This window comes from Streptopelia decaocto, assembly GCF_964273445.1.
Source record: "Streptopelia decaocto genome assembly, chromosome: Z".
In the NCBI taxonomy this organism is placed as follows: domain Eukaryota; kingdom Metazoa; phylum Chordata; class Aves; order Columbiformes; family Columbidae; genus Streptopelia; species Streptopelia decaocto.
In genome coordinates, this window is record NC_138657.1 from 22,590,977 (window position 1) to 22,611,896 (window position 20,920).

General features: G+C 36.1%; 1 protein-coding gene across 1 annotated transcript in view; it reads left to right on the forward strand.

The window, feature by feature from the left end:
- The window catches only part of PTPRD (protein tyrosine phosphatase receptor type D), a 355,891-nt gene that overhangs the window by 310,679 nt on the left and 24,292 nt on the right, over positions 1-20,920 (forward strand). Inside the window, exons 25-26 of the mRNA XM_082074403.1 lie at positions 8,770-8,889; positions 9,473-9,627. Of these exons, the coding sequence (XP_081930529.1) occupies positions 8,770-8,889; positions 9,473-9,627 (275 nt within the window). The remainder of the gene's footprint in view (positions 1-8,769; positions 8,890-9,472; positions 9,628-20,920) is intronic.

Here is a 20,920-nt window from a genome sequence, read left to right on the forward strand (position 1 = left end):
GATCCTAGCAATTATTTAAGTGTGAGCTAGATCCTGGACTTCTACACTGATGAGGAAGGCTTTAGTTTTCATACTGATACTATCAGCTTCATTCAAATTTGCTAATGACCAAGTGGATACATGAGGAAACTACATGTGTACCATTCTGTTAGCCTGATCCAGACACTCGTTTAACTGTCAGGAACTGGATATCTTCATCAATATTGTAAGCAAAGAATATATAAAAATATAAGCATAGAACAATCACCTTGGTTTGTCAAAATTTAACACCTTGAATCCTGAATTTTCACTGGGAAGTGGGAGGGAGAGACAAACCCAGTAGAAAAGTCATGTATCCTGTCTCAGAGTTTGTTCCCCAGTATTGAAGTAGAATGCACTATTTGCATGGGTCCTGTATCAGTTCCATAAGAACATCCAAGGATAGTTAAAAGCCACTGGACTTCAGTTCTCTCAGCTGATCATGGTTACCTGAGAGAGTCAGGAAAGCTCTTTACTAATAATAGCTTTGAAACAGACTTCTGGCCACCAAAGATTTCTAAGTCTTTCTGTAGGCAAAAAAAAACCATAAAGACATGTCTGGGAAGAACCCTTAATTCTTCTAAATGCACAAATTTCTAATATTTTTAATAAATCTTCATCTGTTGATGGCAGAGTAGGCACTTATGTCTAATGTAGCTGACCTCACTGCTAAGGTAAAACAATAGTACTTGCACAGCAGTAAGTAATAAGCAAAGAAAACTATTATTGTCTCTATGAAATGCATGGAAATCTTTGAGACAAATATAGGCTGTGCAGCGGAGTTCTATGTGATTGTGATTAAGGCACATTTTCCATTTGTTGTGGCTTCAGCAGCAAATTTCAGATCTTTCCTCCTACGTGAGTTTTGACAGGTAATACCGGAGCTATTACCTGTCAAAATAGTGATAAAAAATAAGTGACAATTAGATATCTTCATTCATATTAGTAGAAAAGTTATCAATACGTGCATGTAATAATTCATTACATATTATATCAAGTGCTTTGCTCGTTTGCTTCTGCTTAAGGTAAGATGTAGTTTACTACCTCATATAATTCTTCTCTTAATACAGACAGAGGGACTATGCCACATGTGGAGAATGGCCATTGACATTTTGAGTTACAAGGTTTTCCTTGCAAAATTAAAAATTGACCATATTTGTTTTCCAAATGCAGTGGGTAGTTCATGTTTTGTTTAGCACTGCAACCTATTACTTCAGTGCAGGGAGTTCTTCCAAGGAATTTCAGGCGTGAAAAGGTGAGTGAATCAATTTAGTATTGTTTAGGAAAAATGACCCCATATTTCATTATTTAGCAGATTCTGGTGAAAGACTCAAGACCAGTTCTCTTTTACGGTGAACAATACATCTGCTCTTCAAATACGTGTCTCTGAAATAAAATATTATGGTTTATATTTTCCATCATTTACAAAACTTTTCCCATTTTCTCAAGAGGTCCATGAATACAGCTGGCTACTGAAAGGCACATGTTGTTAATACACATTTCTTCTAGGTGAGCTTTCAGTTTAATATCATGAGAACTGTATGAAATACATTTATGAGATTAAGAATTTTATCTGTGTATTGAACTAGCAATACAAAGCTCACTGTGAGTCAGAAGTTCCGTTCAAAAATCAAAATCCAAACCGCTTAAGGTCTCCAAAATGTTCTCAAATTTACCATTTCTCCTTTTCATGCTTTTTCATCCATTCACTTCTGGCTTTCTGATGAACCAAAAACATAATAGAATTTTGTTGCTCTGATGTTTCATTCTTTTGATTATTTTGTTTCACTGATTTCTTACATAATATTCATATCAGCTGAAAGAGATAGCTGCCTTGTATGGACAATAGAAAATCTTTATTAGAGCACTTGAATAGTAAGGTGAATTGTTCAATGTGCTCTTCATACTGTAATGTAATATCTTGTTCAGTGAAGGGATTATTCATGCTGCACACAATGATCAGCCCTGACTACAGGAAGAAGATGAAGCAAAAAATTGTCAGCCTGTTCACTTTTCCTCTCGGTTTCATTCATATAAGTCTTTTCAAGACTCAGGAAAATCTTGCTATACTTAATTGTTTGACAGATTCATCCTTTGAAATTAATTCACTAAGACCCTACATTTCCTGCCATTAGGAAGTTTTCCAAAAGGGCATCTCACATTGACGCCAGAAATGTAGTTTTGAACTGTTCTTGGCCTGTATAGTTGAAGATACCCAAGATTTTTTTTTATGTTTCCTTTTGTAATAACCATACCACACTCTGTCATAAGGATCAGAATGGAAACAGTTTGAGGGTTATCTTTTTAATTATCAATTATCTTTCAGTATTAACCGTTAGCCTATTAATCATGTCTCAGAAATTTCAAAAAGTAAGGATGTAATGAGGATTGATTTGCAGCCTTACTAGAGGACTTTGTTAGGAATTAAATAAACTGAAGTTCATTTATATTGTTTCCAAATCCTGTTTGAACCTTCTTTTTCAAGGCTACTGTAATCAAGACCTTAGAAATATATTGCACTGCTGAAGTGCTTATTTTCTGCCTAGTTCAAATACTCAATTCAAATGAGGATCAACAATCATAGAATCATAGAATTATAATCATTTAGGTTGGAAAAGACCTTTAAGACCATCAAGTCCAACTGTTAACCTAACATGGCCAACTTGATGTTTATACCCTGTCTATAAGCTGCCACATCCGCATGTCTTTTACATCTCCATGGATTATGAGTCAACCACATCCATGGGCACCCTGTTCCAGTGCTTCACAACCCTTTTGGTGAAGAAGTTTCTCCTCATATTCCATCCAAACCTCCCCTTGTGCAACTTGAGGCCATTTCCTCTTGTCTTGTTACTTGAGAGAAATATCCTCCATGCTACAACCTCCTTTCAGGTAGTTGTAGGGAGCAATAAGTTCTCCTCTCAGCCTCCTTTTCTCCAGATTAAACATCAACATCTTTACTTACTCACAGGTACATATTTACTATAGGTTGTTATTAGAGATGAGTGAACACAAATGTTTGAGATTTGTCTTTGTAGTAATACATGGATTCAAAGAACCAAAATTTGATAGCTTTGGGAATAAATCCAGTGAGACTTAGAGAGATCTGTCTGCCTGGGGCTGGGTGCTCAGTTCTGTCAGAATTTAGGATCATACAAAATTCAGTGACTCACTGAAAGCAAAACAGAAAACTTTAAACTGCTTTATTTTCAGGTTTATTTCTGAATATGAGTTTATATTTTAAAGCTGTCATTTAGAGTTAGACAAAAGTGAGTGACATTTGACCAAATTTTGTTCAAATAAGGTCTAAAAAATGTGGGTTTGTGTTCTGATTTTTTTTTTTTTAATTTTGCATTACAATCTCATGTACTACTGTCAGTGCCTACGATCTTTAGCATCAAATCAGGCTAATCTTTATATGGCATGGCATTGAAGTTCAGCATAATTCATATTTTGTTCTTACATCAGGGAATGTACTGTATCAGTCGGCCTATTACTAGTTCGGTGTCTCTTTCTTGGTTTGCATTTTGTCCTTATAATCTCAGATGGCTTGTAACAGCTGGCTCATCTGTTAAGAAATACCTGAAGGGTCTTTTCAGCCTGAATGGTAGAACTTTATACTGGAAAATTATTTCTCTACCCTTGAATGTCAGGAATCTTTGTATTCATATGTTCATAGGGAAATACACTTCCTTCAGCTCTGTTGATGCATGGCATCACGTTTTCTAGTGTCTATGACTTGTTGAAGCATAAATATCCACAAATATTCTTAGAAACTGTAGCTTCTTAACTCCTCAAGTCTGAAATGATCTCATGCTTCTCATTTTTAATGGAAAGAAAACATTTACATTTTCTTGCTTTCAGTGAATGTTGTACTTTCATGAAGAGCAAGGATTTGCATAGTCTGCATGGAAGAAATGTAGAGGAAGAAAAGGTATGCATGTTTGACAAGCAGGTTAAGAGAACATGCATATCATTTGTTAGGTCTTCTAGCTATGTCTACTAATGTTGTATTTAAAAGATTTCGTAATATATTTAGTAGACTTTTGAGAGCTGCTCTGATCTCAGATATAGTGGGTTTGGCAGTGTGCAACCTATGGTCATGATAGTGAAAGTAGTGGTAAAAGGTATAGTTGTCATTATTGTAATTGAATTTCTCTTAAAAAAAAACATTCTGAAATCACCAGTGACTTCTTTCATGCTCATGTGTCTGTTTCATTCATCTTGCCATCTTTAGTGACAGACTCGAGAATGTTATAGGATTATTGATGAAAGTCGTTTTCTGTAACCATGTGCAGTTAGTGGCACAGAAAGGCTCTTATTGGGTGGCAGTGAATATAAGTTGCAGAGGAAAAGAACATAGAATCATAGAATAGTTTGGATTGGAAGAGACCTTCAGATTTCATCTAGTCCAGCCCCCCTGCAATGAGAATCAGGTTGCTCAGAGCCCCGTCCAGCCTGGCCTTGAATGTTTCCAGGGATGGGGCATCTACCACCTCTCTGGGCAACCTGTGCCCGTGTTTCACCACTTGCATTGTAAACAATTTCTTCCACATGCCTTTCCTGAGCCTCCCCTTTTTTAGATAAAACCATTACTTCTTGTGCTGTTGTAACAGGCCCTGATAAAAAGTCTGTCCCCATCTTTCTTACAGGTGTCTTTCAAGTACTGAAATGCCACAATAAGGTCTCCATGGAGACTTCTTTTCTCCAGGCTGAACAACCCCAACTCTCTCAGCCTGTTCTCACATGAGAGGTGTTCCAGCCTGCTTATTATCTTGGCAGCCTCCTCTGGACCCTCTCCAACAGGTCCATGTCTTTCCTGTAACTGAGGACTCCAGAGCTGGATGCAGTACTGCAAGGGCAGAATCACTTCCCTCAACTTGCTGGCCACACTCCTTTTGATGCAGTCCAATATACAATTGGCCTTCTGGGCTGCAAGTGCACATTGCCAACTCATGTCCAATCTTTCATCCACTAGCACCACAAAGTCCTTCTCTGCAGGGCTGTTCTCAATCCTTTCATCCCCCAGCCTGTACTGATATTGGGCATTGCCCCAACCCAGGTGCAGGACCTTGCACTTGGCCATGTTGAACCTCATGAGGTTCACAAGGGCCTGCTTCTTGAGCTTGTCCAGGACCCTCTGGATGGTATCCTAACTGTCAGGTGTGTCGACTGCACCACTTGGCTTGGTGTCGTCAGAAAACTTGCTGGGGATCCTGCTGTCTATGTCATTGATGAAGATAATAAATAGTAATGGTCCCAGTATGGACCCCTGAGGGACACCACTTGTCACAAGTGTCCATCCAGACATTGAGCCATTGACCACTAATCTCTGTGTGCGACCATCCAGCCATCAACCCTTGGAACTGGGAGCTGGGTGGATAAGAGAAAGGTGAAGACTAGGAAATTCACCAAAGGTGTTACAAACTGTAACAACTCTGAAAATAAATAATCCCTGTAATTGTATCCTAAATGAGAAGGGATGTGATGCTAACATTGGCCATACCTTACCACATTAAAGTCATCTGTTTTCCAAACAACTTATATAAATGAGGAAAACAATTCCCTTACTACAGGGAAATTAAATACAGAGCAAAGGGCTAAACCAAAAGAAAACATTTGGCAAAAAATACCAAAACTGACTTGTTGACATTTTGTATTAAATTTTGGATGACTAAAGTGGTTTGAGATATTTTTCTGAAAAAAAAAAATAAATATTAATATGTAACCTCTGAAAAATGCACTTAGTTTAAGTGCTGAAGGCTGGGATCTTAACATAGGATAAAATGTTTAGCAAAAACTCTGTCTCAGAAAATAGTGTTTTAACAATTGAGATATGTTATTTGATTCTCTGCTGCTGGTGAAGTCCAGTAGAAAATATTTTTCCAATCTCTCACAAAAATAAATTGGAGTCTAAATTGTTAGGAGTATTAGGAATGTAAGGTTTTATGATCACAGAGCAAACAAGTGTAGGAGGCAGGTAAGGGCACATCTGAAGAAGACCTCTTGTTCTGAAAAAAATCAAGAGGCAAAAGGAATAAAAGATGTAGTTCCACCAACTTATGCTTCATGTGCTCTTCCAGAAGGTCAAATCTACATCAATACAAAGTCAGGTTTTCTTTCTAAAAATGTGGTACTTCTTTTCATTGGTTTCCACTTTCAAAGAATACATACACTGGTCTACAAATTGAATTTCTTTTTTAACAGTTAGTGTCTGCTTCCAGCAGCAGTAGTCTGAATCAGATACCTCTCACAGAAAGTATTTTAAAAAAACTGTAAAATGATTGGAGTTTATGTTAGATAAACTTTATAAATGGAGAAAGGAAAAAAAACCCCACACTAAGCTAAAATCTTCACAGGCACAGGCTTCTAAATAAGAATAAAACAAGTATTTTCTGTTGTTTGCAAAGATGCTAGAGACCTACTGTGTTCTGAATTTCCATTTAATATTTGTGTGGAACATTTTTTCTCTCTATTGCATTTGTAAGTTCTTTTTGTAAAATCCTTCTAGTGAGAAAGCTGGTTAATTTTTCAGGCCTGCTTTCTGGAAGTTGGCACTGCGTCTACAAGCATACAATGTGTATGTGAGAACTACAGAGTAAAGAGGAGAACTACATGTTTAGGCATCTAAAGGCATAGCCAGACATTTGTTTCTTGTATTCATTTTATTAAAAATACATAACGTGTTCTACCATTTATATTCATGAAAAAAAGAAAAAAAAAATCATTCAAACCCAAACAGGTTTAGTCAGAGGTTTATAGTAAACCTGTAGTTGCTAAGATTACAAACAGCAGCTATTATGTGTCAGCATTCTCCATGAAAAAAATTTATGTAATTCTACAGGAATTATCAAATAACAAATAATAATCCACAACTTGTTTGTCTAATGTATAGATAATCAATACAGACAGAAGTTACAGTGTGTCTGTATTAATGATGAAGTGAAACTAGATTGACTAGGTTATACTGAAGTAGCTCAGTTGAAAATATACCTTTCTGTCTGATTTGCAGAAGACCATGGTGGCTTCTTTTAGTATTAGGAGTCTTGCAAATAAATCATTGATATTCTTGCAATACTTATTGTTTCAGTATTTCAGTAAATGGCACAAGGAAGTAATTACTTAATTCCTCTTAATAAAATGAATTTGTACACTGTTAATCCTATTTTTAAGATTACAGTATCAATAAACATTTTAGTTACTTTGTTCCAGTGCCTTATAAGTAATAGCTTATAAAATTATAAAAATTAAAAAATAAATAGCTTATAAATTAAGCTATAGATTTCTGTTAAAAAAATGGTTATTTTTGCCTCTAATGTATATTCAACACCTGCTTCAGTGGTTAGAATTTTTTCTCCTGTTTATCTAGATTACTTGTTCTCAGACTGATTTGTGAACTGTTACTGATCTCTGTGGCCTATGAGACAAAATAAAATTATCTGCAAGCAAAAGCTGTTTGGGACCGAGGAGTCTGAAAGTGCACAGAGTGGTTTTCAATAAGTACTGTGCAGAGTCAGAAACCTGGAGAACACATGAGTTTCAAATATGCCTTTCTTAATTTTCCATTTTGGGGAAATGATTAGTTTTTCTCTTTGATTAGCATGATAATTCACACTTTTGTCAGAAATAGTGTGCAATATTCTACTTTTGTTATTCCTTACAGTTTGCTCTGTTCTCACTGAGTTTGGTATAAGTCTGGCTTAGAGTGATTAATGAAGACATTTATTAAACAAATTCAGTATATTGTTACTGGACTCATAATACAATTCTGTACTGTACGCAAGGCTAATTGATAAGAATGTATTGTTATAAGAACAGAGGCTGACTGTCTCAGTTTCACACATAGATCACTGAGAGCAAAATATTTTCAATTACTTAGCCCCCGTACTACTTTGTACAATGTTCTCTGATTGTTTTAGGGGTTCAGCATTTCTTTTTTCATAATACCTTTCATTGTAAAAACCATTTTAACTCACAAGTTATCAAGCTTCAGCAATGATGGTAGACGTGTGGTTCTCTTTTGCGTCATCTTATACATAATTATTTCAGCTTGTTATTATCCTAAACTAAGGTGTTTTGAAATTGAGATTTTTCTGAATGAAATGTCCCATGTCTCTTAAAATCTGACGGATGAACTCTGTCAAACCAGGTTTTATAAATGCCCGTGAACACAATTTCATTATATACTTCATAACGCTGCTCTGAGAAGGAAATTGTATTTTCTCACAGTGCACTTAAGAGTTGTTGGTGCTCTTTATCTGTGTACTAAAATTATTTTTTTAAAAAAATCAGGTTTTATTGAGATATCTCTATGCATACTAAATAATAACACCCAAACGACAGTGTGTATGTTTGAGGACAAATGTGAAGTAGGTGAAGTATGGTGAACAATTAAATAATTGTCTGTCTAGTTTTACTGGATTAATACTGTTATTAAATTCTGGACTATGAAAGGTGAGAGTTACTGAAGATTCAGGTAAATATATTTAAATACTATAAATTGTTTTTTCTTTAGCATGTCTATACTTACTTGTATCTCTTAGTCATCTGCCCCTCTAACTTTATAAATACCCATTATGAAAGAAGATATTGTAAGAGCTACCATCAGGACAGCATCTTATTGTGTTGGATCCCTAGCCATTATTGAACATTCTAACTCCACTTACTTTAAAAACGTACATGATATACACTCAGATATGTAAAAAATGTCAGGTTTAAATGTATTAAATAATTACATATTTTTCACTTTAGGTGAAGTGTGATCAATACTGGCCAAGCAGAGGCACAGAAACTTATGGACTAATCCAAGTGACCCTTTTAGACACTGTTGAATTGGCAACGTACTGTGTTCGTACATTTGCACTTTACAAGGTATATATCTTTATGTATACTTACAATATACTTTGAAATTTAAATGTAGGCAACTTTTATCCCCTTTCCTTTCCTTCTCCTCTTGTTTTCCCCTTCCTCCCCACCACTGCCCATCCTTTCTTCTTTATTTTGCTTCCTGCTTCCCTGCCTTACTTTCTCCTTTAATTCTACAGTCCCTTTCTTCCCTCTCATTTCTTCCACTTTCCTCCCTCCGTTTCCTCCAAGCACCACAGAACAGTGAAACTTCTACATATTGTAGTTTTCTTTACATCGTAGAATTTTCTAAGTTAATACACAGCTCTTGCTATGAAAAAACATTTAACTGAATGAAACACTAGCTAAAGCTCTGGCACTTCTTGTGTTGCATTACTTTGTGGTGTAATTAAAGCTCTTACATTGTTTGAATTCTGCAATTTAGAATGTAAGAAATTTTTCACTCAATAGCCTGAGTCATATTTCTCTCTGGCCCCAAATGTGATTTAAATACACTTCTCTGGTATAGATGCTTCTGCAGTTATTTCATTGAAAAATGCCAATATTCCATCAAATGGCAGTTTTGTCATGAAGTTTTTTAATTTCATAGAATGGTTCAAGTGAGAAAAGGGAAGTGAGGCAATTCCAGTTCACTGCCTGGCCTGACCATGGTGTCCCAGAGCACCCAACACCGTTCTTAGCTTTCCTGCGACGAGTCAAGACCTGCAACCCACCTGATGCTGGACCTATGGTTGTACATTGCAGGTAAGTCCAGAATTTCTTACAGAGCATCTTATGTTAAGATTACTGCTGTTTTGCTGCAGATGAAAACATTATCTTCTTTCAAAGAATCTGTCAAAAGGAAACATGTTGCATTGTAAATTGGGGACCTGAATATGGCACCACCAACTTGGATGGACCAGAATTATTTTCTTTGGTCTGTGCAAAAGGAATTAATTTTAGATTATCTCAAGGTCTACAGGGAGGATGCCTACAGGGAGAATACAAATGTATCTATGGCATTCAGAAGGCAGCATGAAAAACAAGCATGATGTTGGTTTAAGAACCTGAATATTGAAGAAAGTTTGTTTTGATCAATGAAACAGCTTTTGAAATCATTATTTATATTGTATATGAAAGTAAAAAATATGGAAATTAAGAAAGATAAATGGCAACTTTCATTGAAAAAAGGTAGAAAACTTAATCTGTAGTCACGGTTAAACCCTCATCTTCATACTGTGGGGAGCTGGATTTGCAAAGGATGTACATGGAGAACACACTGAGCTCAGTTCCAGGGGAATGAATGCTCCATGCTATTTGCAAGTTAGCAAACCCCTTTAGGCATTATGAGGTATGAATTAATAAACTCTCAAGATAAAAACTTAAAGTTCTTGGAGTAAGGAAAATGAAGAGGAAGAGATGGTTATTCTTTGGAGATATTTGACAAAGGGGAATCGTTTGGAAAGCCTTAAAATCACACTGATAAGAACATCAGCAGAACATATGTGCCAATTCTGGTAGAAGTAAGCTGAAAGATGGGTCCCCCTCATTCCAGGGCTATGTTGTTATAGCTTACATAGCTTACTGTGCTGCCCTTTTCAAAGGGAATTCCTAAAATCACTGATTTTTGTGAATTTTATTTTCAAATACCTTTGGTTAGTAAGGCTAAGGGCTTACTGAAGCTACAAATGCTTAGCATATTTGAAAACCAGTCTTGCTTTTGTAATCCAAAAACTGAGTAAGAGGAGTTACGAAGATTATAGCATACCACCCTCTCTAGTTCTGGCATCTTACATATTGGTAAGATATCCATGGATGCTGGTTATTTGAACACTTTCTAAGTGACTATAAGATGTGTTTATAAAGGAGATAGGAAAATACAGTTGACAAGAAAATAAAGTCAACAGGAAAACAGAATAAAAAGGACTTCAATGTTGAAAGGCACAGACTGTTTAGAAAATATCAGAGAACATGGAATATAGACATTTAATGTTTATTGAAACACTAGGGTTAGGGATGTGTAATAAATCTAAATAATAATACAAGTCTATTTTACAGTTTGCTGAGTGTTTCCTAAATGGAGCCAAATCTTATTGTATCTCTGTTTACAAGATCTGAAAACATTTTGAATATTGCTTTAAATTACAGATTTATATAATTACAGACTGCCTCAGCTTTATCATCTTAATCCATATAGAGCATACTTCCAAAGGTGCTCAGCAGTCAAGATGTTATGCTCTAAATCAAAACCAAAATTAATAGAAGAAATGAATCTTCCCACTCTGGGAAGGCCATTAAGTTAGTGTAATTACCTAAATGCAAAAATAGATGAATTAACTTATTTGCTAGGAGTCATGCAGTAAATCATTGGGAAAGATGAAGTCAAAAACAAAAGTTATTATCACTCAGCAAGGTCAATATTTTCTCTTTGTCATTGGTCATACAATTCAGTGGAAGTGGTAATCAGGTTACGTGGTATGATCTGATGCCTGTTGAGGGACTTTATTCTCAATTTCCCATTAATTTATTTACCAATACTCTACAATATGCATATTCTGGTAGCAAATTTGTTGAGGATCTTCGCCTTATGTATAGTTTCTTGAGACATTAAGATTGTAGGCATTTTGCACAACCTATCCTCTACAGAGCAAACTGCCATGTATTCTATTATGTTAGCAAGGCTTTTAAGTCCCACTCCCAACAATTTGTCTATGAGCAGAAGAACTAATTAAACCAGATTTCTTGCAAATTTACAGATTTATGTCTGCATATTTGAACATTTTTTTAGCTGGACATGTAGGAGCAAGTTCTGCGAACAGCCCAAAGTTTATGATTGCACTCATTAGCTCTTTAGTGTTAATGTGTCAACTGTCTAAATGGTATACCAACAAGAATAAGTTAGTAAGGTCTTTCTCACAGTAGTAATGTTTGAGTCTCTTTTCAGGCATATTGTAGCAACATTGTCTTTTCAGATTTGTATTGCCCTATTGTTTTGAATTTGTAATTATTCAATTGGTAAAAAAAAAAAAAAATAATCAAAAGTGGAATAACAAAGCATCAGCACAAGTTTTTTAGGCTAAAATACATGTCTTCCATCAAAAACATGAAAAGCTTTTAGTTTGAAATTGAGGTACTGGATGTGCCTAAACATTTATTTTCAAGCTCAGAAAAATTTCCATTTTATGTTGAAACCAAAAATGTAAGCAAGTTTTGCATGTTGTCTGTTTTTCTTACAGTTGTCTCTGTTGCTCACTTTCAAAATTTTCCATTCCACTCTTTCCTTTGCTTGTCATCATCAGTCATTTCATTTTTTTTCTCTCTAATGTCTGAACTGTTTTTTTTTTTTTCAGACTCTAATTATATTCTATTTCTGTCCTTCAATTCCACTGTTTTCTCATACTCATTTCACTGGTTTTTACCATATTGCTGAACCATTTCAATATGAAATGTGTTCATACATGTCTTAGTGTTTTCTCTGAAGAAAGATCATCATTCTAATTGTAGCATTCTCCTGCCAGTTTTTGTCATGCATCACCTTTCACTGCCTTTTAGTACTCACCCTTTTCCACTGAGAATTTTTTGTCTATTCTTGGCAACTTACTTGCTTTTCATTTCTTCCTTTGCTGGCCCCTGGTCTGCCTCTGCAGCCCTTTAAAAATGTCCTCTTTTCCGTGTTCGTATCTTATCTGTCACTGTCTCCCATTTTGTGTTCAGGACTCCCTAAGTCCTTTTTCATTAAAGCTCTTGTGCTACCATCATGCAGTTATTAAAAGTATTTCAAATTTTCTCCACTAGAGCAAAACAATATAATACAAGAACATATGTTGTATCCTTTGCCTATGGCAGTCAGTGCTTTTCCAAGATACCCCACAAAAGGAATAACCTGAGTTTACTCCCCAGCGGGAGCAGAGGATTCATAGCGGGGAATGTAAGTCATCTGAGACGCCACTGATATACCTTCTTTTATGATTCTTCCAGTACCTAACAAACTGTCAGAGCTCAGGAAATTATAATAAAGATGTTATTGAAGTATAAATATGAGGGAATTTAGCTTTCAAAATGGTTTGGTAAAAAAGAAAAAATAGGTGTGAAGAAACTTTGGAAGCATTTTCTGCAAAGCTTTTGACCCATAAAAAAACTGAAAATAAAAGCTAGCAAGCAACTAAGTACAGGGGAAAAAATCTATTTGTCTCTAATATTTCTGGGAATTTAGCTCAGAGTTTCTCACTGCTCAAAAGCTGATCTGCTTTTCAGTTTTGATTCAGGTCAACACCCAGTAACAACAACAGAAGCTGGCCTGGGTAAGGAATAAATAAAAGAGCCAGATCTCTATGTTTTGCTCCTTGGAGAGTAACCCCCTATTTATTCTGTATTTATAAGTAGGTATTTCAAGCAAATGGTCTAGCCAAGCTTTTCCTTACTGCATTCTCTGTATCTGCTTTAATATAACACGACAGTTGACTTCCAGTCCACTTCATCTTAAGAGGTTTTTCTGGTTTGCTTGGTGGTTTTGGTATATGGCTATATATCCTACAGAGAATCAAGGTAGCTGGAGAGCTGTTTCGTGAGTGTGGCCCCAGACCAGTTTCTATGAGAGCCTCAGTATCTGATAAGCTAGTTTAACATCCTCTTCCTAGGAAATAGTTCTTCAGTGTATGGAGAATTTATTTAATAACTTACAGGAGCTTAGTGGGAAAACACCTGAGGTGAAAACAAGGGGGAACTGAAGAAGCCACTCTGTAAACATTTGCAAGCATTCTATTCACATAAAGTGACCAGATAAAAAAGCGTAGTCTTAAATGGTGAAATTAACTGTGAATATGAGTATTGCTATTCAAAATTACTAGACTTTATAAAACACGTCCTGATTAATGCGTGTCAAACAAATGAAGGTGAAAGTATTCCTAACAAATTTTGTGTGATGAAAGCAAAGAAAAATGCTGAATCATATGATCAGAATTTATGATAATATTAGTAATTATTTTTTACTAATGTCCATGCAGCAGATATGTTTGCATGTCATTTGCACATCTACTTTTGATAAATAATAGTTTGCTTGCATGCACAGTGTTGAATTTGAATCTAATATAGCAGTCAAAAATATGTTGAGGAATGTCATATGTGCATCTACCAGTCAAAGCTTTTACTTTTGCAGAAAAGTTGGCAGATTTTTAAGTTGCAAATGTAATTAAAATATAATTAAAGCTACATTATTTTTAAGGAGAAAACACAGATCATTGCTGAAAGGATTGTGAAACACCAAAGGTAACATTGAGGCCTAATCTAAATGCAGATTTTTAAAATTTATGTAATCAGATACTAGAACCATAGAATAATTTGGGTTGGAAGAGACCTTTAAGATCAATTCCAACCATTAACGTAACACTGCAAGTCCAACCCTAAACCATGTCCCTAAACACCACATCTATATATCTTTTAAACACCTCCAGGTATGGTGACTCAACTACTTCCCTGGGCAGCCTGTTCCAATGCTTGAGAACCCTTTTGGTGAAGAAATTTTTCCTAATACCCAATCCAAAACTCTCTTGGCACAACTTAAAGCCATTCCCTCTTGTCCTGTTGGATGTTACTTGGGATAAGAGAGGAACACCTTGTTACAACCTCCTTTCAGGTAGTTGTAGAGAGAGCAATAAGGTCTTCCCTCAGCCTCCTTTTCCCCAGGCTAAACAGCCCCAGTTCCCTCAGCTACTTCTCACAGAACTTGTGCTCCAGACCCCTCAACAGCTTCATTGCCCCTCACTGAACTCCTCCAGCAAAAGGCTTTACTGTAGTCTAGGAAGACAACTTCCACAGCCTTTCCTTAGTCCATTAAGCAGGTCACCTTGTTATAGAAGGAGATCAGGTGAGTCAAGCAGCACCAGCCTTTCATAAACCCTTTCTGACTGGGCCTGTATATGCTGCGTAATGGCACTCAAGATGGTCTGCTCCATTACCTTCCCCAGCACCAAGGTCAGACTGACAGGTCTGTAGTTCCTCAGATCCTCCTTCAGCCCTTCTTGCAGGTGGGAATCACATCCCCAAGCTCTGTCACTAAGCAGAGGAGTTCCGCTACCTGGGCATACCTGCCACAGGGGTGCTCACTGCTGCCATCCCATACTGACATAAAAGCAGGGCATATCATGTAGCCTGGCACCTGGGTGGCAGCATCTTCCCACTAGAGCTCTGTCAGGGAAGCTGCATGGGTCCTGGTGGGTGCAGAGCTTGGAGAGGCCATGGCTTTCTGCTGGGCTGGTGGGACTATATTCTGGTAGGACTACCTGGATGAACAAGGTGTATGGTAATAATATAAATTTGTAATGCTTTTACACTCCCTTTGCAGGAAAAAAATTATACTTCTTTGTCTATATCCACGAGGAAAGTTAGTTTAGCAAAGCTCAAATCAAGGTGAAGTTAAATTTAGAAATACATTATAAGCTGCTATGTTCCATAATCTTTGCTTGATTTACATTCTCCCAAAGACAGCAGTATCATTATTTTCAGTGTGAGATTTGGTAGAGAAAAGGAGCTAAATCAAAGGTAAAGCTGGATTTAGCAATCCCGTCCTGTTTGTAGATACTTTTCATAATGTGTTCAAATCTTGGCTTATTTAGAATAGCTTATCTGAATATTTTTCTATGGTGGTTGAAATACTTGATGCAGGTAGATGCTTTTTCATTTACAGACTGTTATATTTTAAGGCTGTATCCTTTCAGCCCCTTTGCAGAGAAGCTGAGTAATATCATAATCTAACTGGTGTCTCTGCATGACTTGCCCTAATTTGCAGAACTGATCTCGAAAAAATTGTTTCTTTAATGAAAAAATGCAGGCTTAAACCCTAGGGTTCTGCATTGGTGAGGCTGTAATGTGTGGTCTAATGATAGTGTTTTTGTTTGAAGTTGGATTAGCGCAGGCAAACAGGTGCTAATCAGATCACAGTAAAATAGCACCGGAGGGTGTTTGGAGCTTTATGCCACGATGTTTTCAAAACATCACAGAAGCTTTAGTAGTTGATTCAGTAACACTACATAAAAGCTTAACATGTAAGTGCAAACCCATATGTTTGAATCTCTCTTTGTAATACTAGCACCAAAGGGCATATCTTTAAGATACTTTGTGAAGTTTTGGCAGGTACTGTTAATGCTGCTATTGCAAACAGAAAAACTTGGATGTTTGGAAGTATGTGACTGTTTTAAGTAAATCCATGTCTGAGTATACTAACATAACCCGTTAGAACTGTAAAAGCAAGATAATTCTTAAAAAATAACAAAAAGATATATGATCTTTTATTTCTTAAAGTGAAATACTTATCTAATTTTTGTTCAGTGTTTCAGAATATGAAATAAAATTAACAACAACAACAACAACAAAAAACAACTACAGCAATTATTTTTCAGTGGATTGTTTTACTTCAAGTCAAGATCTTTTGAACCTCCCTGCCACTTTTGCCACATAACTCACAAGTGCTTATTTTCTAATCCTCACAGTGAGTAGGTTGCAGATGACTGCCTATCCTTTTTCACGGTGTGGGAAAAAAACTCCCTCTGGTAGATATTCAGAATTCTCTCAAAAGAGCTTGAAAAATATTAAAAACTTCCTCATCCCTTCTCTTTCTCTGCCCTGAGAACAACTCAGGATCTTTCCTTACTTCCATGGACAGCTGAAAGCTTTGAGAGGAAAAGTTAGTAAAGGCATTTTAGTATGACAAATATTTAATAGCACAAATATTCTAAATTTTCTCTGCTTTAGCCACGTATCTTTATACAGCAGCTATTGGGTTGCTACTATATAATAGACTGTGCTGAGTATAATCCATATGTGAAAATGTTGTAACACTACTTCCTCTCCAGCTGTTAGCTGAAGGTCAACATATATCTCTTAAAAGAGAACTATTTTCTCAAAGTCTTTGTTCACAAATAAAAAGCAAAGAGAGAGGGAAAAGGCTATTGTTAGATTCTCTTCTTGAAACAATGCATAGATGGTGACTTTGCTTAGTATGTTTAGTTGCTTTTCATATAAAAATACAATGAGTAAATGCCTGTGTTTTTCATTGTATTCCATCTGTATTGATAGTCTCAGTTACTCTGACCATGCAGTCAGAGAACTGACTGGAAATAATTTCATTTCTACACATAACTTTCTTCTTGGGAGTTATTTCATTTCTATATGTGCCTTATACAAAATGCATAAAAGCTTGTGGAGTTTGATACTTTGAGAGCTTTATCTTTCTTTAAGGAACTGAAACTGGAGGATTTTCATTTAGAAATTTTTGGATGGTTTTGTCTTCATTTACTAGTTGGAATTGTAGAATCTACTGGAAAAGAAGGGACAGTCTAGAAGAAAGGTTGATAAATACTAACTGGCAGAAACAAAGACTGATGTCCCAGCAGCACACTGATTGAGAGGTCATCAGTATAGTAAGACATTACTTAATAATCACTTGTGTAATGAGTGGCGTCACAGAAGGACAGGAGTTGGGACTTGCGTTCATGTTCTCACTATGAAAATTTTCAAAGTTGTAAAAATTTAGGTTCCAAAAGGTTCACAGTTGCAGACCCTGGCTGTTTTATCCTGAACATACAAAAGCTTTCACCTAATTACTATGCCGTGCTCATGCAATTACGCAAACAAAAAGAAGAGACTTTCTATGCTGATAGAGCCAGTGGTGGATGGGTAATACTGGAAGTCTTTTTCATTTTTCAAATTTGCAGTCTTAAATTAGAAATAAGTTTTGCACAGCAAACCAGCCGTTCATAAAACATGAACTGAAGCTACTATATGTACAGCATGTGCTTCAGTTTATAAGCATAAAAACTCAATATCACTGAAGCTATTACTAAAATTCAAAAGCATACAAATAACAAATAATAGCAGTATTTCTTCAGGTAGGTTCAAACAACAGAAAATACCTACTTGTGGTCTTTTTGATTAAATCAGTCCTGTGTGTATAAAGCCATCTTTGGTTAGCACTTTGCCTGTGGTTTAGGGGATTATACCCTCACTGCTGTGGCTCAGGGCTGGATTATCTTTTGAAATCCTAAAAAGCTGTTATGACTGCATAGGGCAAGATTTTGTTTCTGGTAGAAGTCAGAAATCTGCAAAGGAACACAGTGAATGCTATTATAAGATAGGATCTGTGGTCTATCTAGGCCAGTATCTTGTATCTGACAATGGCAAATATCAGTTCAGAATTATGCAATGTTTTCTTGCTAAGTTGCCCAGTAGAGGTACTCAGGCCTGACTTGGATTCAACCAACAAATGGTTTCAGTTGAGCAGGTCTCCTGGAGACTGATGAATTTTCACTCAGTGAAATAACCTGGCCCTTATTAGAATGTAATAATTTTCTGTAAGATATTTTTAACAGAAGCAGTGCCTTTTCCATGTGTTATCTCAAATTACAAACATGTTGGTGCTGATAATTATTTCCATATATATATTATCATGTCCTACAAGGCCTGTAATTTCGTTTGACCTAAGCTGTAGTTTGATACATTATTTGATCAGCTCTCTTAGTGAGTCATTTTATCCATATGTATTTAGTTAATTGGTTATTTTTCTCCCCGCCCATGTTTATATATAATATACTCTACAAAGGAAAAGGAAATCTGACTGCTTGCAGCTGAGTCTAGTAAAAGAGCAATTAGGTTCTATCAGAGCCAGCAGCTGTCTGTAATGAATTCTGAATTAAAATTATGAGTGAAGAAAAGAATCCAGCCATCTGCAGGAAATGTGAAAATATTTTTATAACCCAATAGCTGAATTCTGGAAAGGGATATCTCTCAGATTTCCCAGCTGTACCTACAGTATATTAGTGAATATCCATGGACACACAGTATACTGGAACATATTGCGTCAACTTGGCTACCCAGCGTGTTTGGCTAACTTCGAACAGGCTGTATTTTTATCTAAAGTAATCAGCATGAAAGCCTCTTTAAATCATATCCCTGTATCTCTAGAAGTAAAATGCAGCTTTAAAAATAGTCCTGTTATCTTTTTGTGGAGGCTTTCCAATCAGTATTCTGCCCTGAATATTAATCTTGCTTCATTTTTTCATACTTTTATGGAGTTACTTCAGGGTCTCATCATTTACTATCAGATTTTGTCAATGACTGTTGTTCCAAGTGAATCCTACATTGTGGTGCCTGATTTTCTTTCATCACCTGAATTTTAAAAATACTTTTTAATTGTTTAAAAATTATCATAACACTATCCAAGCCCATTTTACAACTACTTTGAAACCTCTACACCAAATCCCCATAGTTTTCATTATAATTTGTCTATAGTATTTGCTCGTAAAGTTCAAAATCCTGCAAAAAAAATTAGAGATTAGTATCCAACATCAAAATGACAGATTTCAATTAAGAAATCTGAAATGCTTAGTGCTATTAACCTCTCACAACCAGATTTTCTACTATATTACAGAGAATTCATGTTGATATAAAGACTTGCAGAGCATAAAGAAAATAAATATCAGAAGTAATACCAGCAACCAAACTCTTCATCTGTTGGTCTTTATTCTCTTCACCCCTTGGTCTAAGAAAACAGAGGCCTAGCAAGAGCCTTGATATGAGATTATCAGAGAAGCCTTGTAGCTTTTTCTTCTCTAATTTCTGCTATGTAACATCTTACTGCACTGTTACCATACTGCAACCATTTCAGTTTAAACCAAATCTAAGGTGGCAAGATCACATTTGTATTATACTCTGAATATATCTAGAGATAGATACATCAGTTCTCCATGGAAAAGGAAGAGACATCTTGAGGTGGAGATCCAACACCATAGGTCTGCTACTGAAGTACCATCAGCTGCAAGCTTGAGGACTTCCAGGTTTTCAAAGTGTGTGTGTGGAGAAGGGGGCAGAGGGAGGGGAAGAGGACTTGTAGATGGATAGAACCCAATTTATTTAGGGCTTTGAACTGTGATTGGTATTGGGGAAAAAAAAAAAAAAAGCCAACATGAACTGAGGAGACCTAGTTAGACCTAGTTGCTTTGTACTTACCGTATGAAATACTGTGTCCAGTTGACAATCTGGGACCTCAACACTCTTCTGTCAGTGTAAAACCAAAGCATAACAAGTGGCGAGTGAGAGTGTTCGGACATGAAAAACAGAGATCTTGAGGGCAGCCAGTGCTAAGAAAAATAAACAATTTTTGATCGCAGGAGGTATATAAACACCTAGAATCAGGGAGAAGTCCAGAAGATCTCTTAAACTAGGAAGCACCTTTGTATCCAGCAAGTACTTTCAAGGTCATCCTGTTATTCAGTGCTACAGACACATTTCTTCCCACCTTCTTTAATTTATTTTCAGATAGCATCAGTTCACCCTCCTATTTCCCACACAGATAGGGTAATAGCTCTTCTACATGTTCCACATGAAAATGTAATCAAAGCACAGAAATATGCAAAAGCCAAAAGCAGCTCCTCAAAATGTTCCACCCTGAGAACGCAAAACAAGTTGAAATGCAAATAAAGCAAGGAGTATTTGTTAGGCTCAACCAGCGTAATTTATGCTCATTGACATCTTTGCTGTGCTGTAATCTTCACTTTTATTTATTGACGATGGGATCACAGTGTATTTCCTCTCATAAATTACCCAGAAGTATCATTTTCCGTATTTACTGCAGCTGTTCATGCATAGATCTGTTTTTAAAGGTAACGAGTCACAGTATGATGTGTTTTTAAAATTAACCTCAAAATACATTCTTTTTCTATAGTCTATTTCACTAAACTCTATTTCAGTAAATTTTAGATCTTTCTTTAGTGGAATGCATAATGACAAGAATGCTTTGTGAATGCATTCCACAGGACAAAGAATGCAAAATACACATTGGAACTCAACAAATCTCACGGAGAAGATATATTTAGGATAGTTACTGTTCGATGCAAAATACAGAATACAGAACCCTGAATACATAAGATTGTGTATAGAGAAGTAGAAAAATAAGAAGAAAGATACCTGAGAACTGGATTAATTCTGAAATAAGAAATTACAGTAAAGCCTTGTGCACAGATAAAGCAGTACAGAGAAATACCATTTATTCTAATTTATTTTCTTTATA